The 17,933-nt window shown below is 40.5% G+C and overlaps 1 protein-coding gene across 4 annotated transcripts in view; it reads left to right on the forward strand.

Moving 5' to 3' along the window:
* The window catches only part of CCDC125 (coiled-coil domain containing 125), a 46,088-nt gene extending 30,850 nt beyond the window's left edge, over positions 1 to 15,238 (forward strand). For all 4 annotated transcript variants that reach the window (XM_073344351.1, XM_073344352.1, XM_073344353.1 and 1 more), the window contains exons 10-12: positions 2,441 to 2,615; positions 11,373 to 11,506; positions 11,659 to 15,238. In XM_073344351.1, coding sequence (XP_073200452.1) covers positions 2,441 to 2,615; positions 11,373 to 11,506; positions 11,659 to 12,048 — 699 coding nt within the window. In that variant the 3' untranslated portion in view covers positions 12,049 to 15,238. The remainder of the gene's footprint in view (positions 1 to 2,440; positions 2,616 to 11,372; positions 11,507 to 11,658) is intronic.
* The last annotated feature ends 2,695 nt before the right edge of the window (positions 15,239 to 17,933 follow it).

A 17,933-nucleotide genomic window follows, 5' to 3' on the forward strand; every position in this document is an offset into this window, starting at 1 on the left:
CTCCCTTATTTTTCTTACAATCTTTGCCACAGTTGATTATGTGCAAGATGCGGCAGCCTTTAAACCAGAGCCCAATTTTTCTCCAAATTGTAATTATGAGTACTTCAAAAGTTGTGGGTGTTTTTAAGCAAATTGATAGTTTTAAACTCTTACTGATCAGTAAAGGGAAAAAAAGGCCAAGAACAGGAAACGCGTACACAGCTTCATAACTTTTTTCACTTTTCAGGTGTAAAAGCACCATCCCTGTATAGCACATTATCATCATTCCTAGGATTCAAAGAGGACTTGAAAATAGCAACAACTGCTCCTTGTTGTATTGGAGCCCTAATGTAATCTGTTAACATAAGTTAATGTTTTATATGCTATAAAAAGCTTGCAGGATTGAGAAAAGGATTTGTAAAATGAGTCTAGATTTGCTTTGATTTTATTAATCTTATGTTCAGTTGCTGAATCCCACGTAATCCTTTTGAGTACCTCACAACATACAGTGAATGGATACTTTATGGCCCAATAGCATATATATTGTGGAATTATATTTAATTGACAGGGGAGCAGTCCTGACCTTCCAGGGCTGCTCCTTTACAAGGATGTTCTTGGAATTTGACTGTTTAAAAAAGATTTGCTGCATGAGGGTCTTGTTTTAAAGCTAAATATAGGTGATCCTGAGCATGGTAATCATATACTAGTCTTAATTATTAAGAGGTATGATGCATTTGTTTGAATGGATGTTACAAATTTAAAGTCTAAACTGATTTGTTGCTTAGAGTTAGCTGGTATAAGTGTGTAGGTGTATAAACACACACACACACTCCTAATTTAAGAGTGCTGCCTTTTGCAGATATCCAGTTGTGGCCACACTTTTATTAATATATATGTGTATGTGTGAGAGAGAGAGAACCCACGTGTGGTACATTGAAATTTTTCAGAAGTTTTACACAGAGCTAGCCTATAGAAACCATGTGAACTTATTGTTCCCTATATCAGTCCTTCTTTTTTCCTCCTGTTGTTTGTCACATTTACTTGTTGCATCTTCTCAAAGTATATTTAAGCCCCTTGGGTTAAGGATGATTGTGTTTGTACAGCTTGTGTTTGTACAGCTCCTAGCACAATAGGATCATGTGTTTGTACAGCTCCTAGCACAATAGAGTTATGATCCTGATTTAGACTTTTTGTGTTTGTACAGCTCCTAGCACAATAGTCATGTGTTTGTACAGCTCCTAGCACAATAGGGTCATGTGTTTGTACAGCTCCTAGCACAATAGAATTATGATCCTGATTTAGACTTTTTAGGACTACTGCAATACAAATAATAAATACAGCGGCACAGAAACACAATTAAAATTGAATAACCTAAGTTCCATCCCTCAAAGATGGAAAATGATATTTGTGAGTTCTAGTTTTAGTTTGTTGGAAGCCCATTGGAAATCTTGAGACTGTAAGATTAAGTATTATTTTGAAAGGTCCATTGTGCATATGTAACAGTCCTCCACAGAAGTTGTCATCAATTTGAAGATTCATTTGGATTGAACAGGAAAATGGCAAAGAAAAAGTAAAGTGAACTAAAAATGTCCGTCAGGAATGTACCCTGAACAAGAACGTTTGGGGGAAAATAGCTTGTCTGTTTAAAAAAAAGCAAGTCCTACAATCGTTTTCTTTTTTAAAGACGTACAACTGTGACTTTCTTCTAGTCATTTATATCATGTCTGAAAAAGTGTTTCCTATCTATCTTGCTTAAAGAATAGATTTAGTTAAAGCCGTAATTTGTGTGGTGCATTTTTGTTTTGTTTTGTTTTATTACTTTTATAAATATGGTATCCTTCCTCAATGTCCTGCAGCTGTAGGGCAACAGTACGCTTTCCAAAGAGCAGCACAGATTTGGAAATGATGCTATCGTGGCACTGTTGTACATGGGTTGTTCTCCTTGACACTAGTGCCTCAACTTCTCATAACATAGAACTGTATTGCACATGTTCACAGCCTAGCTGTGACAGCAGTGCTGAGTGTAACTGGCATGCAAGATTCCCGCTCCTCTTCAAGCTGTTCTGGAAGGGCAAACAGTACTGCAGGAGAGGCAATTAGTGAAGAGGATGTGTGTGTATGTAGATATATACACACACACATTCAGGGGTAAGGATTTCAATCCCCACTTCAAAATTATTCTTTTAACAAAATAGTGTTTAGTTTGTTTCTAAAAAGAAAAAAAAGATTGTTTTGAAGAAAGGACTGATGTCATCACTTCCCTAAAAGTACTGAGCTAGCTCCTCCTCTATCTCCATTCAACCATAAAGGCCTGGTATGAGTGTGTCTGTGTTGGCGGTGCTCTTTCCCTGATAGTATAAGAAGTCCTACTATCTGTTAATAGACACAGTCTACATTTTTTTAACTGCTTTGGTTTCCTAGTTTGTGTGATACATTCTATTTTTCTCTTAATTAAAAATAGTGTGAAGCTCTGAAGAAGAGTAAAGAAGAAGCGTATATAATGGCAGATGCCTTCAGAATTGCATTTGAGCAGCAGTTAATGCAGAGGAAGGACCAGGCTTTGAGGCTCACACAAGTGAATAAGATCTGTAAAAAAGAAACAAAACTTATAAACTGGAAACGCCTGAAAGAGGATGGTAACTGTGATGTTTCATAATTTTGTTGTTGTTGGAATTTAAGTAAAATTAATAAGTATCAATAGGAAAGAGGATAGGTTTATTAAAGAGTTACAACAAGAGTTTCATTCACAGCTGTGATCCAATTGCTGACCTAAGAATCCTGAGAATCAAGAAAAAAGGAGAAAAGTGATGTGAAAACTGCAAATACATCACAATACTGTGTCAACTAGTTAGGGATTTTCTGCTGGAGTTTCACAACTTCTATTTTAGGACTTCTGTATGTAAAAAGAACTTTCTTGTAATCACTAACAATAACTTTAACAGTATATTGGATCTATCAGTCTAGGTTTTTTAATCTAATTTTTTTATCCTGCACTCAGAGGATATGGTCTGAATAAAACCGCTGAAAAAAATCCTTAACTATAGCACTAATAACATATTGGATATTATAGCTACAGAGATCTTCAAAATCAAACATACTTTACACCATTTATGATATTTGTTTATCTTTTGCATGCAACTTGGACTGTGAAAGTAGACTGGTCTCTTTAGTCAATCTCACTTTTAGGTTATCCTGTAGTAGCACAGTGCATCACATTTCAGTTGTAAATATTGCAGAGGAAATGTTTGTTCTTCTTTGAGTAGTGTCGCTATGGATGCTCTACTTTAGTTAGTTCAGATGTGCATGTGCCTCTTGAGAACCTTGATTAGAGATTTTCCATAGGCAGTGTCCATTCAGTTCATGCATGCCCTCTATACAACCTCATGCCACACACACCGAGGTTATATAGCAGGCAAACTGCCCTCAGTTCCTTCTTTACAACCTCGGACTGAGATGGAGCTCTAGTGTGTCCACCTTGTGCATGCATCAACATGTTTTGCTGTTGTTCTATTGTTAGTTTAGTGTGTCTAGTTAGAATTAGTTATAGATAGTAGTGAGAGGTTTGGATTTTTTCCTCCCTCCCCCACCCCTTTTTTTCCCCCTGGGGAGCTTATTTGGCCTGGCTGGGCATGCCTGGCTTCCCAGGTTTCAAATGTTGCTTCTCTTGTCGGGAAGCTGTCTGGTCAGTGATGGCCAATCTAAGTGCTGCTGTTGCTTGGGAGAGTCCCAAGTCTCCCAAAAGTAGCTTCTGCCTGACTCTAAAATCTAGAGCATGGAAGAATCGGGAAACCAAATCGAAGCTTTGGATGATGGAGCATTCCTTTCAACCCACTTCTAAGTCAGGTCCAGGGACTGCCTCCTATAATCTGTCTCCAGTGCCTGACCTCAGCTAAGGTTTTCCTAAGAGGGGTGGGGGAAGACCATGGAGGACTCAAGGAAGGTAGCGAAGAAGAGGACCTTGGTCTTCCACTACAAGAGCCAGCTCCCAAAAGGCCCCAATCTCCTTCTAAGTCTGCAGTGTCAGAGGCCTTGCCTTCTTGACTCAGTACCATGGAGGTGAAGGACTCTTCCTCTGGTACCAGTGGGGCTGGGAGATCCTGGAGCACTTTGGAGAAGCACAGCTCCTTGGTACCGTCTGGGGAGGACAGAGTGGCCCAGGACATATACTCCTGTAGAACAGCACCATCTACATCAGACTCAGCAGTGGTGTCTTTGCATTCTGGTCCATCAGTACCAGCAAAATCAAAGCACCAGACTCCTTTGGCCTCAGCATCTATATGCTCCAGATTAACAATACCCTCCACCTCAACTGCTGCATCAGTACCAACCCACTTGCTACCCCAGGAATTCTGCTACTCCAGGGACTTGTCAGTGTTAGACGAGCTGGAGCCTCACTGCTAATGGATGCCGACTGACTTTCAGTACTGAGACCCCAGTCCCCATTACCAGATTACCATTGCTACCTTTCAGGATTTCCCACCCTTTTCTACTGGGTCCCTCCTCCCCATTAAAGGACATTGAGGAGGATGAAGGAGATGTTCAAGTGATCTCCTTGTCAGTGCAGAGTTCCCTTCGCATCATTACAGGAACCCATACTTTGACAAGGATTCTTATCCATATCAGGGATGGTGGGATCAGTCCTGGGTACCACCCCTTCTCCTGTAGAGGCCTCCCTAGTGGCTATACTGAGATCTTCGGGCAGCATATTGGGAGCAATTTGCCAGACTTATGGCTCCATTGCACCAGGAGACGAGGGTTTCACCGTCTCTTCCACCAAACCCCTGGCATGAGGAGACCTTTGAGGAACAGGCAAGTGGGGTGAGCAAAGATTCCACCCCTTAAACTCCTATTTCGTCTTCATCCCTGGACAATGCAGTTATGCGTCCGCTACCATCGATGTCAGACAATTTTCGCCAGTTCCAAGACCTGGTGAAGAAGATGGCTGACACCCTCCAGATACCTCTTGAGGAGGTTAAAGACCCACAACACAATCTCCTGGACATTCTGCAGTTGACAACCACCCACCCCAGTTGTGCTACCCATTAATGATTGTACCTCTGGATCCAGCAAAGACTGCGTGACAAAATCCTGCCACCATCCCACCAAGTAGTAAATGGTCAGATAAGAAATATTATGTTTCCTATAGGCATTCAGAATTTTTGTTTTTCCTCCTTCCCACCTAATTCCCTGGTGGTGGATGCCATAAACAAGGTGGTAAACAGCATTATGCCAGGTCTACCCCTTATGATAAGGATCAGAAGAGGTTTGACGTTTTTGGCTGAAAGGCGTACTCATCTATGACCCTCCAGTTTTGGATCACAAACTAGCAGGCAATCATGGCCACGTATGACTTTATGAATTACAACTAGTTTTACAACCGTTATTAAATATCTTCCACAGGAGCATAGAGAGAATTTCTAGGCCATCAATTTGGAGGATCAGTTATTATCAAGAGCCTCTGTTCAAGTGTCCTTAGATGCCAGGGACATTGTGGCTAGATCCATCTCCACCACGATTGTCGTGTATGGGGCGTTGTGGCTCTCAGCTGTCGGTATTCCTGAAAGAGTTCAGAATACTACTGAGGACTCTTCTCTGTGATTGTCATAGGGACTGTGAATGAGTCCCTGTACATGCTGAAGACTCCAGGACCACCATGAGGTCTCTAGGTATGTGTACCTCTACAAACAAGAGGAGATATAGCAGTTCTCAAATCGCATAGAGATTGTACCTGGCCCAGTTCTCTGGATTTCACTGAACCACCAAATCTGCTAGAAAGAGATGCATCTGAAGAAGTGGGTTTTTTTACCCATGAAAGCTTATGCCCAAATAAATCTGGTTTCAGAGTAACAGCTGTGTTAGTCTGTATTCGCAAAAAGAAAAGGAGTACTTGTGGTATAAATAAATAAATAAATAATAAATCTGTTAGTCTTTAAGATGCTACCAGACTCCTCGTTGTTTTTGTGGATACAGACTAACACGGCTACCCTCTGATACTTAGAAAGAGATGAAAATTCCTGAGGAAAAGACCTTCTCACCTGCCTTCAGTGAACACCCAGTCCTTGTCAAAACAACAGTTTTGATGGATGAGGTTCAACTCCTTCTTCTCTTCTAGTTTGCAAGCTGCAAACTTTCACCCACCATCCCACTTTTTGAGACTGTCTTTCCCATTTCCAACAGGCCTGGCATCTTATTACAACAGACAAGTTGGCCATGGACATTATAACATCAGCTACATCATCCACTTTACGTCCGTCCCACTTTCTTCCCTATCCCTCTTCAGGGACGCCTCTCAGGAGACTATACTGAGTCAAGAGATACACTCTCTCCTTCGTTTAGAAGTGATAGAACAAGTCCCATCTCCTCACAGTGGGATCAGGGGTGACTGAACAAATTGTAAAGTCTTAAAAGTTCAGAATGGTGACTCTGGCAGTTACAATCCCTTCTCTAGAGGCAGGAGATTGTTTGTTTTTTATCCCTCGACCTACAGGACACCTATTTCCATATGGCAGTAGATCCTGCACACAGAAAATACCTATATTTCACCCTGGACCTCGATTATTTTCAATATTGAGTATTCCCTTTGGCCTCGCTTTAGCCCCAAGGGTGTTCTCAAAAGTTCTTGCGATAGTAGCCATTTGTCTTCAGCAAGAAGAAATTTTAGTCTCCCCATATCTCAATGACTGGCTACTCAAGGACTGATCTTATGAACTAGTACTAACTTCCATCCAGATAGCCCCCTCTCTCTCTTTCTCTTGCAGGAATTGGAAGCTAAATGCGAAAAAAAAAAACAATTTAGCCCCTTTACAGAGAATACAATTTATAGGGGTATATTTAGATTCATTGGCAGCCAGGGCCATCCTTCCCACAGACAGATTCATAATTTTGGCAAAACTGGTGGAGACAATTAAAGGAAGCCCTTGCACTACAGTAAGGAACTGTTTGCAGCTCCTGGGTCATATGGCAGCTTACACTTTCATGACCAAGCGTGCAAGACTATGCCTCCACTGTTTTCAGGGTTGGTTCCAAAGGATCTGTTCCTCAACCAGAGACTGTTCGGACAAACAGTCCACAGTTCACTTCTGGGTGAAGAGTGCCCTAGACTGGTGGAAAAATCAGTTCAGTGTCTGCGTGGGCATCCCTTTCATCCACCCAGGTCCAACAATATCTGTGACAACAGACGCATTACTGTTAGGGTAAGGCGCATACCTCAATACCCTAACAACTCAGGGCAGATAGTCATCTCAGGAAACCAGTCTCCCTGTCAACCTGTTGGAACTCAGAGGAGTCAGGAATGCCTGCCTTCAGTTCCTACCTCTTATCGGGGCAAATCAGTCAAGATCATGAGGGATGGTGTGGCTTGCATGTTCAACAAACTGGGAGGAGCAAAATCCCCCTGATTATGTGCCAAAGCTATAGTTATGGAACTGGTGAATAGCCCATCAGATTCAGATCTCAGCCATTTAATTCTCTGGAGTCCAGAATGTCACAGATGATACGCCCAGAAGGGGCTTCTCCAGGACTATGAATGGGAGTTGGACTCTCAAATTCTTCGTGTGATATTCCACAGGTGGGGACTTACAAAGGTGGGCATATTTGTCACATCCAGCAACAGGAAGTGCCCCTTATACTGCTCAAGAGGAGGCCAAAGTCTTTGGGAGATGCCTTTCTCCTTCCTTCCTATAGACAAAGGGCTTATTCTATACATTCCCTCCAACACGACTAATTTTAAGAGTGATGAACAAGATCAGACAGGACAAGACCAGGGTTTTCCTTATAGTACCAACCTGGCTGAGGCCAAGTTGGTATCCTTATCTTCTTAATCGGTGTGTCCAACTGACGTTTAAGCTTTTGACCATCTGTCATCTCTTTTCTCAGGATACAAATTGTGTGTTTTGCCCCAACCTAGAGATCCTTCAACTCCAAGCATGGCTCATAGATGTCCACAGGCTTAGAATCCACCTGCTTGACAGGAGTACAACCGGCATTACTAAACAGTAGATGGGAGTCAACTTACCTTCAGAAATGGAAAAGGTTCAACCAGTGGTATCGCTGTCACGGCCTTGTGTCTGAATCTTCTTCACTCTCAGCCATCCTGAATTACCTGCTAGACTTGAAGAGATCAGGGTTATCAGTTATCTCCATTAAGATTTATTTGGCTGAAATATTAGCATTTCAGTCCCCACTAGAGGGATTTTCTATACCTGCTCACTCTGTGTCCTCTAGATTTATTAAGAGTTTGGGGAACCTTGACCCCACCCCCAGGTTAAGGATCCTACTCCAACTTGGGATCTCAAACTAGTACTTAGATAATTTATGAGACCTCTGTTTGAACCTGTGGTGACTAGCACCTTGTTTCATTTATCTATGAAGATGGTCTTTCTAGTCACTATCATGTCAGCCCACAGGGTTGGGGAGAATGGGGCCTTGGTGGGAAACCCCCCCATTTATGATATTTTTCAAGGACGAGGTCTACTTATGACCACATCCAAAATTCTTACCTAAGGTGCTGACGGATTTCCATCTTACCCATTCTATTCATCGACTGGTATTTTTTCCTAAACCACTCAGCATGAGACCTTCCTTCATACATGGAATCTGAGATGAGCATTGACCTTTTATCTGGATCAGAACAAGCAATTTTGGAAAGCATCTAGACTGTTTGTCTCCATTGCAAAAAGATTCAAGGAATCCATGAATTCTTCACAGAGACTTTCAAGGTGGATCTCTGAGTGTATTATTGCTTGCTACGATGCAGCTGGTGCTATACCCCTCCAAAGGATAATACAGATTCTGCCAGATTGCAGGCAACTTCCACAGCTTTAGTCAAAAACCTTTCAGTGTTTGAGATGGGCCCATCTAGCAGCTCTGCCTTAGTGCATAGTTTTTCTAAACATTGTGCCTTGGTTCTTGCCATCAGATCTGATGTAACACTTGGTTCTGCTCTACTGTCTTCAGTCTTGGACTTGATTCCGAAGCTCCCCATCCCCTGTGGGGATACTTCTTGGGAGCTGCCCGAAGTGGAGCATCCATAGGGACACTACTTGAAGAAGAAGTTACTCACCTTGTGGGGTAACTCTGTTTTTTTGAGACATGTGTCTCTAAGGATGCTCCACTATCCACCCTCCTCCCCCCTGCTTCAGACTGCTCTTTGTTGCACGGTCAGATAGAGAAGGAACTGAGGGCAATTTGCCTGTGCAGCCCTATATATTGTTGGTGTGTGGCCTGTGGTTGTACAGAGGGCATGTGTGAGTCGAATGGACACTGCTAATGGAAAATCTCTGACCAATGGCTTGAGAGGCACCTGAAGTAACTGAAGAGGAGCACCCATAAGGACACGCATCTTGAAGAACCGCAGTTACTGCACAAGGTGAGTACTCTTTTCTTTTAAAAAAAAACAAAAAACCAACAACAACTTTTATTTAGAATTGTAATGACCTTTTGTGAAAAGATTTATATTGTTTTTAGGATTTATACCAGTTTATTGTTACAAATCTTAATTCTGGGCAAGATTTAACCTACAGTTTTAGTTGCTATATTTTTTTTATAAAAGAGAAAAATTTGTTGATAGTACTAATTTATTTTATAGAAGTATTATGATTAGGGCTATGATTTTGTCACAGAGGTCTCGGAAGTCACAGATTCCGTGACTTCCAGAGACCTTGGTGACTTGAGCCCCCAGCTCCTGAGAGCTGTAGGGTCCCCTGCAACCCCTAGCAGCTGGGAACTTCAGGGGGCCAAGCTCCCAGCCGCAGAGGGAGGCAGGGTTGCCCTGCAGGCAACTCCCAGCTGGGGCGGAGGCAAGGGTTCCCAGAGCTCTGAGGCAACGGGGAGACCCCAAACTCCTGGCTGCTGCGGGCAGCGGGGCTCCCGGGAAGTCCGAGCTGCTGTGGGCTCCCTGGAGCATGGAGCCGCTGCATGTGCCCGGGAGCACAGAGCCGCCAGTGGTAGCATGGGGCTCGGAGCCTCCGTGGACACCCCAGGGCTCGGAGCCACTGCAGGTGGCACCAAGCACTGAGCCTCTGCAGGAAGCATGGAGCTCTGAGCCTCCATGGGTGGCCAAGGTGCCCCAAGCTTGGAACCACCACAGGTAGTGAGGGGACCCTGCACCTCCAACCCAGGTCCCCTTGGGTGATGTGGGGAGCCTGCAGCTCCCCATTTTGTCATGCATATTTTTAGTAAAAGTCACAGATAGGTCACGGGCTTCCGTGAATTTTTTTTTTTTATTGCCCGTGACCCGTCCGTGACTTTTACTAAAAATATGTGTGACAGAATCTTAGCCTTAATTATGATGTATGATAAATTCACACGGTAAGGGAATTACAACTTTGAATTAAGCACAGAAATGTGTGTTGAATATCCCCCACTCCCTAGGCAATTTAAGAAATATTGCATAATATAAAAACAAGTTTTAACTACTTTTAGAAAACATTCTTATTATCAATAATACTTGGCACTGGCCATCTGCAGATCTCAGATTGATCTGTAAAGGAGAGGAGTAAATATCATTATCCTTATTGTACACATAGGAAAACCGAGGAACAGAAAATATGAAGTGCTTTGTTCATTAATCCACAGCAGAGCTGGGAACAGAATCCACTTCCAGTCCCATGTGACCCACTGCTCTTGTGGTTTGTGAAATCTGCTGGGGTTTTTTCTTTGTTTGCTAAAGAGCCCCCAGAATGTAACATTCTGACATGGGATATATTTTAGAAGTTTTCATTAAACTACTGATTATTCTGGTGTCTTTGTTCGCTAATTATATGTCCTGAGGCATCTTCAGCAAACATAAAAAGAACTTAAAAATTCCACACTCTTTTTATAGTGGGATATTAGCATATATTTCTAGACTTAACTCAGGATAGTTTATCCTTCGTTTATTTTAATCTTCATTGAAATTTAAAAAATATCTATTTAGCAGTTTAAGACTTACAGCTTTTTACATTTATTTCAAAAAACCTTTTTTAACCTAGCATATAGTGTCCCTTTTAGAAAACAAAAAACAAAACAAGTTGGGATTGTTATAATAATACCTAGTCTCTTGTATGGTGTTTTTCATCAGTAGATCTTAAAGGACTTCACAGTCTTTATAGAAGAGCCAAAGTGTATTTCTCATGCAGTTCCAGAAGTTTCCATTTTGTTGAACCATTTTTTCAATAAAAAGACTATTTTTATCATTGGTGTGGGCCAGCACAGCATTGCATGCAAAACCATTTTCCATATTGTGTCCAATGAAAGTCAACTATAATTTGGATTACCACTTTATAAGCCGTAGTTCCTTCCATATCTTACTTTGTAAATGTATATTTTTTCCCAAAGTCAACCTCTTTTTTGCTTAAAGAATACTAGTTTTCATGTCCTTGTGTATTTCAAATGAAGTGCATTCCTTTTCTCAGGACTTGTTATGTTGCAAGGGAACAAGAAAAATCTGGGACAAAAGTTGACGGGCATGCTTATTTCTGATGCTGACTGTAGGAAAATGGAAGAATTGGATAATCCTCATGAAATCCTTAGGATGCTAATAGATTTGGTTAGTATCTTAAAAAAATCTCAAAAAGGCATATTGATCAAAGTTGGCTTTGTTCCCTCTGAGCAAACAAATATTGTTGACTCACATATGATGATGTTCTAAGGAATCATTTATAAACTAGATTTCCTTTTTCCTTTTTAATACGAATACAGTTGAATGATAAAGAAGAGGCTTTGGCTCATCAAAGAAAGGTTAGTTATATGCTGGCTCGTACAATGGAGGAAAAAGAAGATGCATCAAAGCAGAGTAACGAAACCAATCTTTCAGGAGAGAACATTATTCTGAAGAACCATCAGTGTACAGCTTCAGAATCTCAAGAGCCAACTGATCCTGAATATTTATGTTGCCAAAATCTTGGCTCTCAGGACAACACTTGCTCAATTCTCAACACGAAAATATATAAAAAATCAGCAAGACCACTTAAAAAATCACATTCCTGGCCATCCAGGAATTGTAAAGAAAATTATGTGCAAGGTATAGCTGAAACTACAGATATGAATTGTACATATCAAGAACACTCAGAATTAAAAAATAACTTGTGATAGTGCCAAGGCACAAGTAAGCCTTGTAGACCACGTCCTAGGCATCCCTAAATTTAAACTCTAATTCTGTAATAAAATTCCAGGAATATCTGGTTTATGAACTACTTTTCTAAAGAACATAGTTCAATACTCAGGTTAAAAATGTTAAAATACTTATTTTTTTTAATTATGTTGTACTGTAAAAGCCTTTTTAGACTTTATAAACTGTCTGTTTACTGTCTGCTTCTGTGTGTGCCTGCTACTATGAAAAAAAGTCGGTCAAAAGTTTTTGGAAAGATTAATTAATCAAGGTGGCTTGTTTTTGCTGTGGGGATGGTTTTGTCTTTTACCTGTTCTTTTCCTCTTATGTCTGATAACCAAAATAAAGATGTTAAAAAACCATTTGATTCTCTTCCAACTCTGCCATGTGCTTAAAAAGAAGGCATAAGAAATGTGTGAAAAGCCAAGAGTCGTGCTGTGCTGTATCTGTAGTTCATTAATTAACATTAGCAATGCTGGATGCATTTCAAAATCCTGTATGTAACACACAGCAGCAAAGACCATTCCAGATTAAGTCACAACAAATAGCTTCATGGTTTCAGTGTTTGTTTTGTTTTATTATGTAAGTTATAATTATACCAGTGTTTTGATATACCTTATTATTAGGGCCCTACCAAAGTCATGGTCTATTTTGTTCAATTTCATGGTTGTAGGATTTAAAAAACAATACATTTCATTATTTCGGCTATTTAAATCTGACATTTCACGGTGTTGTAATTGAAAGGATCTTGACCCAAAAAGCTGTTGTGGGAGGGTAACAAGGTTATTGTAGGGGGTTGTTGCAGTACTGCTGACCTTACTTCTGCACTGCTACTGGTGGGGTGCCGTCTTCAGAGCTAGACACCCGGACAACAGCTGCCGCTCTCCAGCCGCCCACCTCTGAAGGCAGCACAGAAGTAAGGGTGGCAATACTACCTAGCCCCCCCTTAAAATAACCTTGTGACACCCCCCCGCAACTGACCTCCCCCTGCAACTCCCTTTTGTGTCAGGACCCCGAATTTGAGAAATGCTGGTCTCCCCCGTGAAATCTGTATAGTGTAGGGTAAAAGCACACAAAAGACCAGATTTCACGGTCTGTGATGTGTTTTTCATAGCTGTGAATTTGGTAGAGCCCTACTTATCATAAGGTATTAAGTTTCTGAGACTACACTTAAACATAATTTTTATCAGCTATTTGGACACAGTCCAAAAGTTGACTTACACTGAAACTTTCTGGGAAATAGCCTTCCAGTTCCAAGTTGGTTTTGTCTCATTCATTAAAAATATCTATCACTCCATGGCTTTCTTTAATATTTGCAAGTACTTGTCATTTCCTGAAATATTATTTCTATTTGGCTGCATTTGCAGCAAATAGTTACATAATAAACTCCATTTCTAGCTAGAACAGGCTGAATACCAGAAAAAATAAGTTCGAATATTTTTGATTGATATTGCTGCTATTCTTAGAGTAAAATCTTTTCAGTTAATATTATTTGACCAAACAGTTAAACCAAATATTATTTGGCTAAACGGTTCAGGAAAACAGCAGTTTGCTGACATACATGTTCATTGAATAGTATTTAACAATCTGTACGCAGACCAATTCTGATATAATGGAGGATGCTCAGGTTCAGACAGGGAACTAGCAAAAAGAACAATATACTTTTTAAGGTTTCAGCTCTGTTAGCAATTCAGGAAATTTGGAATGATCAGTAGTTTCTGCTCAAAGGAAGCTAAAGACTAGTATATTGAGGGACTAAGGACAAAAGCCTTGTCTCATTGAAGGGTATGTGAATTTTGCTGTTAATTAGTTAGGTCACAGGCCCAAATCCTGCTCCCATCTATGTTATGAAGGTGACTATTTTAAAGCGTGATGATTTAATACAGCTGGGGACCAACTTGATAAAGACTAAGTCCAAAACAGGTTAATTGTTTTGTACTTTATCCTGGTTATAACATTGGTCCTGTCCACAAAGACCAGGACCAAAGCAGAGTTGTAACATGGTGGTTCCCAAACGTGTTTTAACACAGACAATTTCATAATGCATATCGTCCCTAAGATACATTAGCAGAGCTGTGAAATCTTTCAGATCACCTGCCAACGCTATGCCAAGGCTGTTAGTCACTGTTAGTCACCGTGAGTACTGAATTTCCTATAAATTAAAAGATTCTGGGCCCAATGCTGTTTCCCTGGAAATTGGTGGGGATTTCAACTAGTACAGTATAGCCCCTCACTAGGTGCTTGCAGAACATGAATAATAAATGATGAAATTTAACCACAGAGAATAATATTTTTGAAACTTAAACATACATTTTATTGAAATAAAATCTCAATATAAGCTAAAATATTTGTTAAATGTTTTACTACTATTGGACTGCTTGTACTTACATCCTCTTCAGTTTTTATTTAGGAATACAAGTCTTTATGACTGTACTTAGCAAAGACTATTGTTTTTTTATTATAATTGTTAATAAAAAAATTCCAATAAACTCCAGTAACTTGAGAATGACATGATTGTCAATGGGATCTATAAATGTAAGAAAAATATACCTTTGGGGCTTTTTGAATGCACTATGTTCCTTGTCAGTTAATTTATGGCTGTATTTATCTTTACATTTTCAGTTCTACAGGAGCACTGTCTTAACTATATCTCCTAAATCAGGAAAGCTACAAGAAAAGTTTACTTGCTGAGTCCACATACAATTGGTGCTTTCTGGACAGATCAGTGGTGACTTTATTTCTGTGAAATATCAACTGCATGTGAATTAAAATACTTTTATTAGTCCAAATGTGAAATGCAATATCTTTAAACAATGTTGTAGTTGTTCTTTACCCATCTTTCTTTCCTCTCTAAAATTGTTTTAAATGCTGGCACAAACATTTCACATATTGTATGATAATTGTAACATTTACAGAAATGAATATATTTTAATTTGAGTATGAAATTCTGTATTATATCAATCAGCATTGTAGTGATGCAGGCAATACATACATGTGTACATTAGATGGAGTCTTACAGTAGTGGCCTAACTTTACAAAGGTGCTTCTGTTGACAAGATTGGGTTGCTGAGCACCTCTGAAAAACAGACCATAAAACTTTTTTTTTCTTGTGTAGCATGTATATTAAATGTTTACATTTTTTCCTTAAAAAGAAAAGGAGTACTTGTGGCACCTTAGAGACTAACCAATTTATTTGAGCATGAGCTTTCGTGAGCTACAGCTCACTTCATCGGAAAGCTCATGCTCAAATAAATTGGTTAGTCTCTAAGGTGCCACAAGTACTCCTTTTCTTTTTGCGAATACAGACTAACACGGCTGTTACTCTGAAACCTGTCATTTTTTCCTTAATTACTCATTCTGTAGTGACTAAGGCTTTGTCTACACCGCCAATTGAATGACAAAAATGTCATTCACAGGTGCTTAAAGAATCCCCTTCCCCCCCCCCCCCCCCGCCCCAAAGACAAAGTTTTGCTGTAGCAAGTGGCAGTGTAAATGGCTTGTTGTTGGCAGGCGTGCTCTTCTGTTGACAACATGAACCCTGCTCATATGGGGTGGAAGTATTTTGTTGGCAAAAGTGCTGATAAACAGCGTTTACACTGCCCGACTTTTAGTGACATGGACCTGTCGTTAAAAGCTGTGTAGTGTAGACAAAGCCCTAGTTTGACATATTATGTGCATTCTTTATTTTCCAAGTTTATAAAAATATTCCTAAAAAGGTTGCTTTCAGGTGCATGTGTTTTTTAAAAACAAAAAATCATACACTCCATAATATCATCCAGTAATGAGAGTGCACTAGCGATACCTACTATGAGAATTTGTTTGCTTCCCCCTCACTCCTGCTTCCCCAAGGAATAGTGTTCAGAGGCAGAGGTGACTTGAACTCCTACCACAGCTAGACGAGTGTGTCCAACAACAAATGAAAATGTAAATTTACGGTCCCTTGAGATAAGTGGGGGACATTCATTTGTTTCAGGCTGGCTGGTGACACAGTACTGCATCAGTTTTACACTTAATTCACATGTATAAAATTATCCTCATAATAAAGCCTAAGCAGGGATTAAATTCAGTCGGAGCTGTCTGAAGCAGAGATCTGGTAAATATTTTCAACCCCCCTGGAGTTTTTAAAGCATGGGGGAATGATGGGGGAAAGGGAATTGTGGGAAATACTCTATGAGAATTTAAGGCCTGAGCCTAAGTACTTTTTCGAAGTCATCTAGGTGCTGGATCACAATCCTGAAGCAAGGAGTGGCATCAGCAGCAAATGGTGTGGCCAAGGAACCAAAATACATGGAGTTCTGCCGTTTATCGGGGGGTGGGGGGAGGCAAAAGTGTAAAATAAATAGAACATCTATTTCTCAATCTCTGAATGTGATCACCTTACATAAGGGAATTACAAAAGGCAGAAGCTATGGCACACTACTGTGGTGTCATAAGTCTTGCCCTTGATGGAATGAAGGGCTAATGATGCAAATTTTTCCCTTTCAGACACCATCTGCTGGACTGTATGACAGGACAATAGAAAGAAAAATTCCAGCTTCAATCAGGAATAGCTCAGTTCACTTTTGGCCTCCAGCTCCACCACTGAAGTGGGAGGAAAGCACCTCAGAAAGGTTTTTAATGGCCTTTTTTATTTCTGCATGGAGAGGTTGGGACAGCAATCTCAATGGGTCTTGGGCACTGGTGTTTGCTGTGCATGATGTTTTCATTCATCCTTCTGTGCTCTTTGCACCCTCCTTTTGTCTGTTTCTTCCACTTTTGCATCTTTTCATTATCTAAGACTCTAAGCTCTCTGGGATAGGGACTAAAGCTGGGTGAAATTTTTTGTCTGAAACTTTTTTTAAACAAAGAAGGCAGATTTGGGTCAACCACAACATTTTGCAAATTTGTGTCGACTTCAGCAAATTGTTTCAGTCCAAGTTAGAAAATAAATAAGAATCAGAAATATCTAAATGAACAGTTTTGATGCTTGTGAAACATCTTGTTTTGATTTTTCAGGCTGGGTTCACAAGGAGACTTAGGCACCAGGACTGGTTGCATTGACACTTCCCCTTATAATGTTAAGCTAAGGCATTCATCTGACATTTGAGCAATGCAGGGACTTGAACCCAGTTTTCTCTTGTGTGTGGTGAGTACCTGACGTACCAAGCTATAGGCTAGTCTGTTGGGGGATCTTTCTCAGTCTCTCAACAACCTGTTCCACTTTGTACACACAAATAGTGCAGGAGTGACTGGAGTCTGGGTGTCCCATCCCTCTAAGGTGAGTGCCCGAGATATTGAACTAAAGTGTCACTCCCTCTCTGGATGAATGACTATTCAAGTATACCCTGTAGCTTTGTGGTTAGGCTACTCAACCTAGCAAGAGGGAGATGCAAGGTTTTCATTTCTGCTCTGGAATAGGGACTTGAAGTCACCTCTTCCCCCTCCCGCCTTCAAGTTGAGTGCCCTAACTGCTGGCTAAATGACATTTTTCCAGCTTCTGAATCACGAAATACAGCTATTTCAGTTCCCTCCAAACCAAACCAAAATTCTGATTTTTTTGGACCTGCCAGTGAATTTGACCAGCTCTAGTAGGGACAGTCTTATTTTAGTGTTTATAAAGCTTCTAATGCAATAGCCAAAGATAGGCTCCATCCATGCACACACACCCTTGTGGCAGTTTCTGTCTTTGCAGGCCATTTGCCCTCTTCTCTTCCCTCTTGGGTCTAGCAGTGATTTTCTATCAAACCAGAGTACTTAGACAAATATTCTCCTTTTGTGGGGCTTATTGTGTTCCTCTGTTTCCCTTATTAATTTTCTACAATTCCTTACTTTTGATTTATATTCATTACTATCAACTTCCCCCTTCTTCCATTTGTTATGTATTATT

This window comes from Lepidochelys kempii, chromosome 5, assembly GCF_965140265.1.
Source record: "Lepidochelys kempii isolate rLepKem1 chromosome 5, rLepKem1.hap2, whole genome shotgun sequence".
NCBI lineage: Eukaryota > Metazoa > Chordata > Testudines > Cheloniidae > Lepidochelys > Lepidochelys kempii.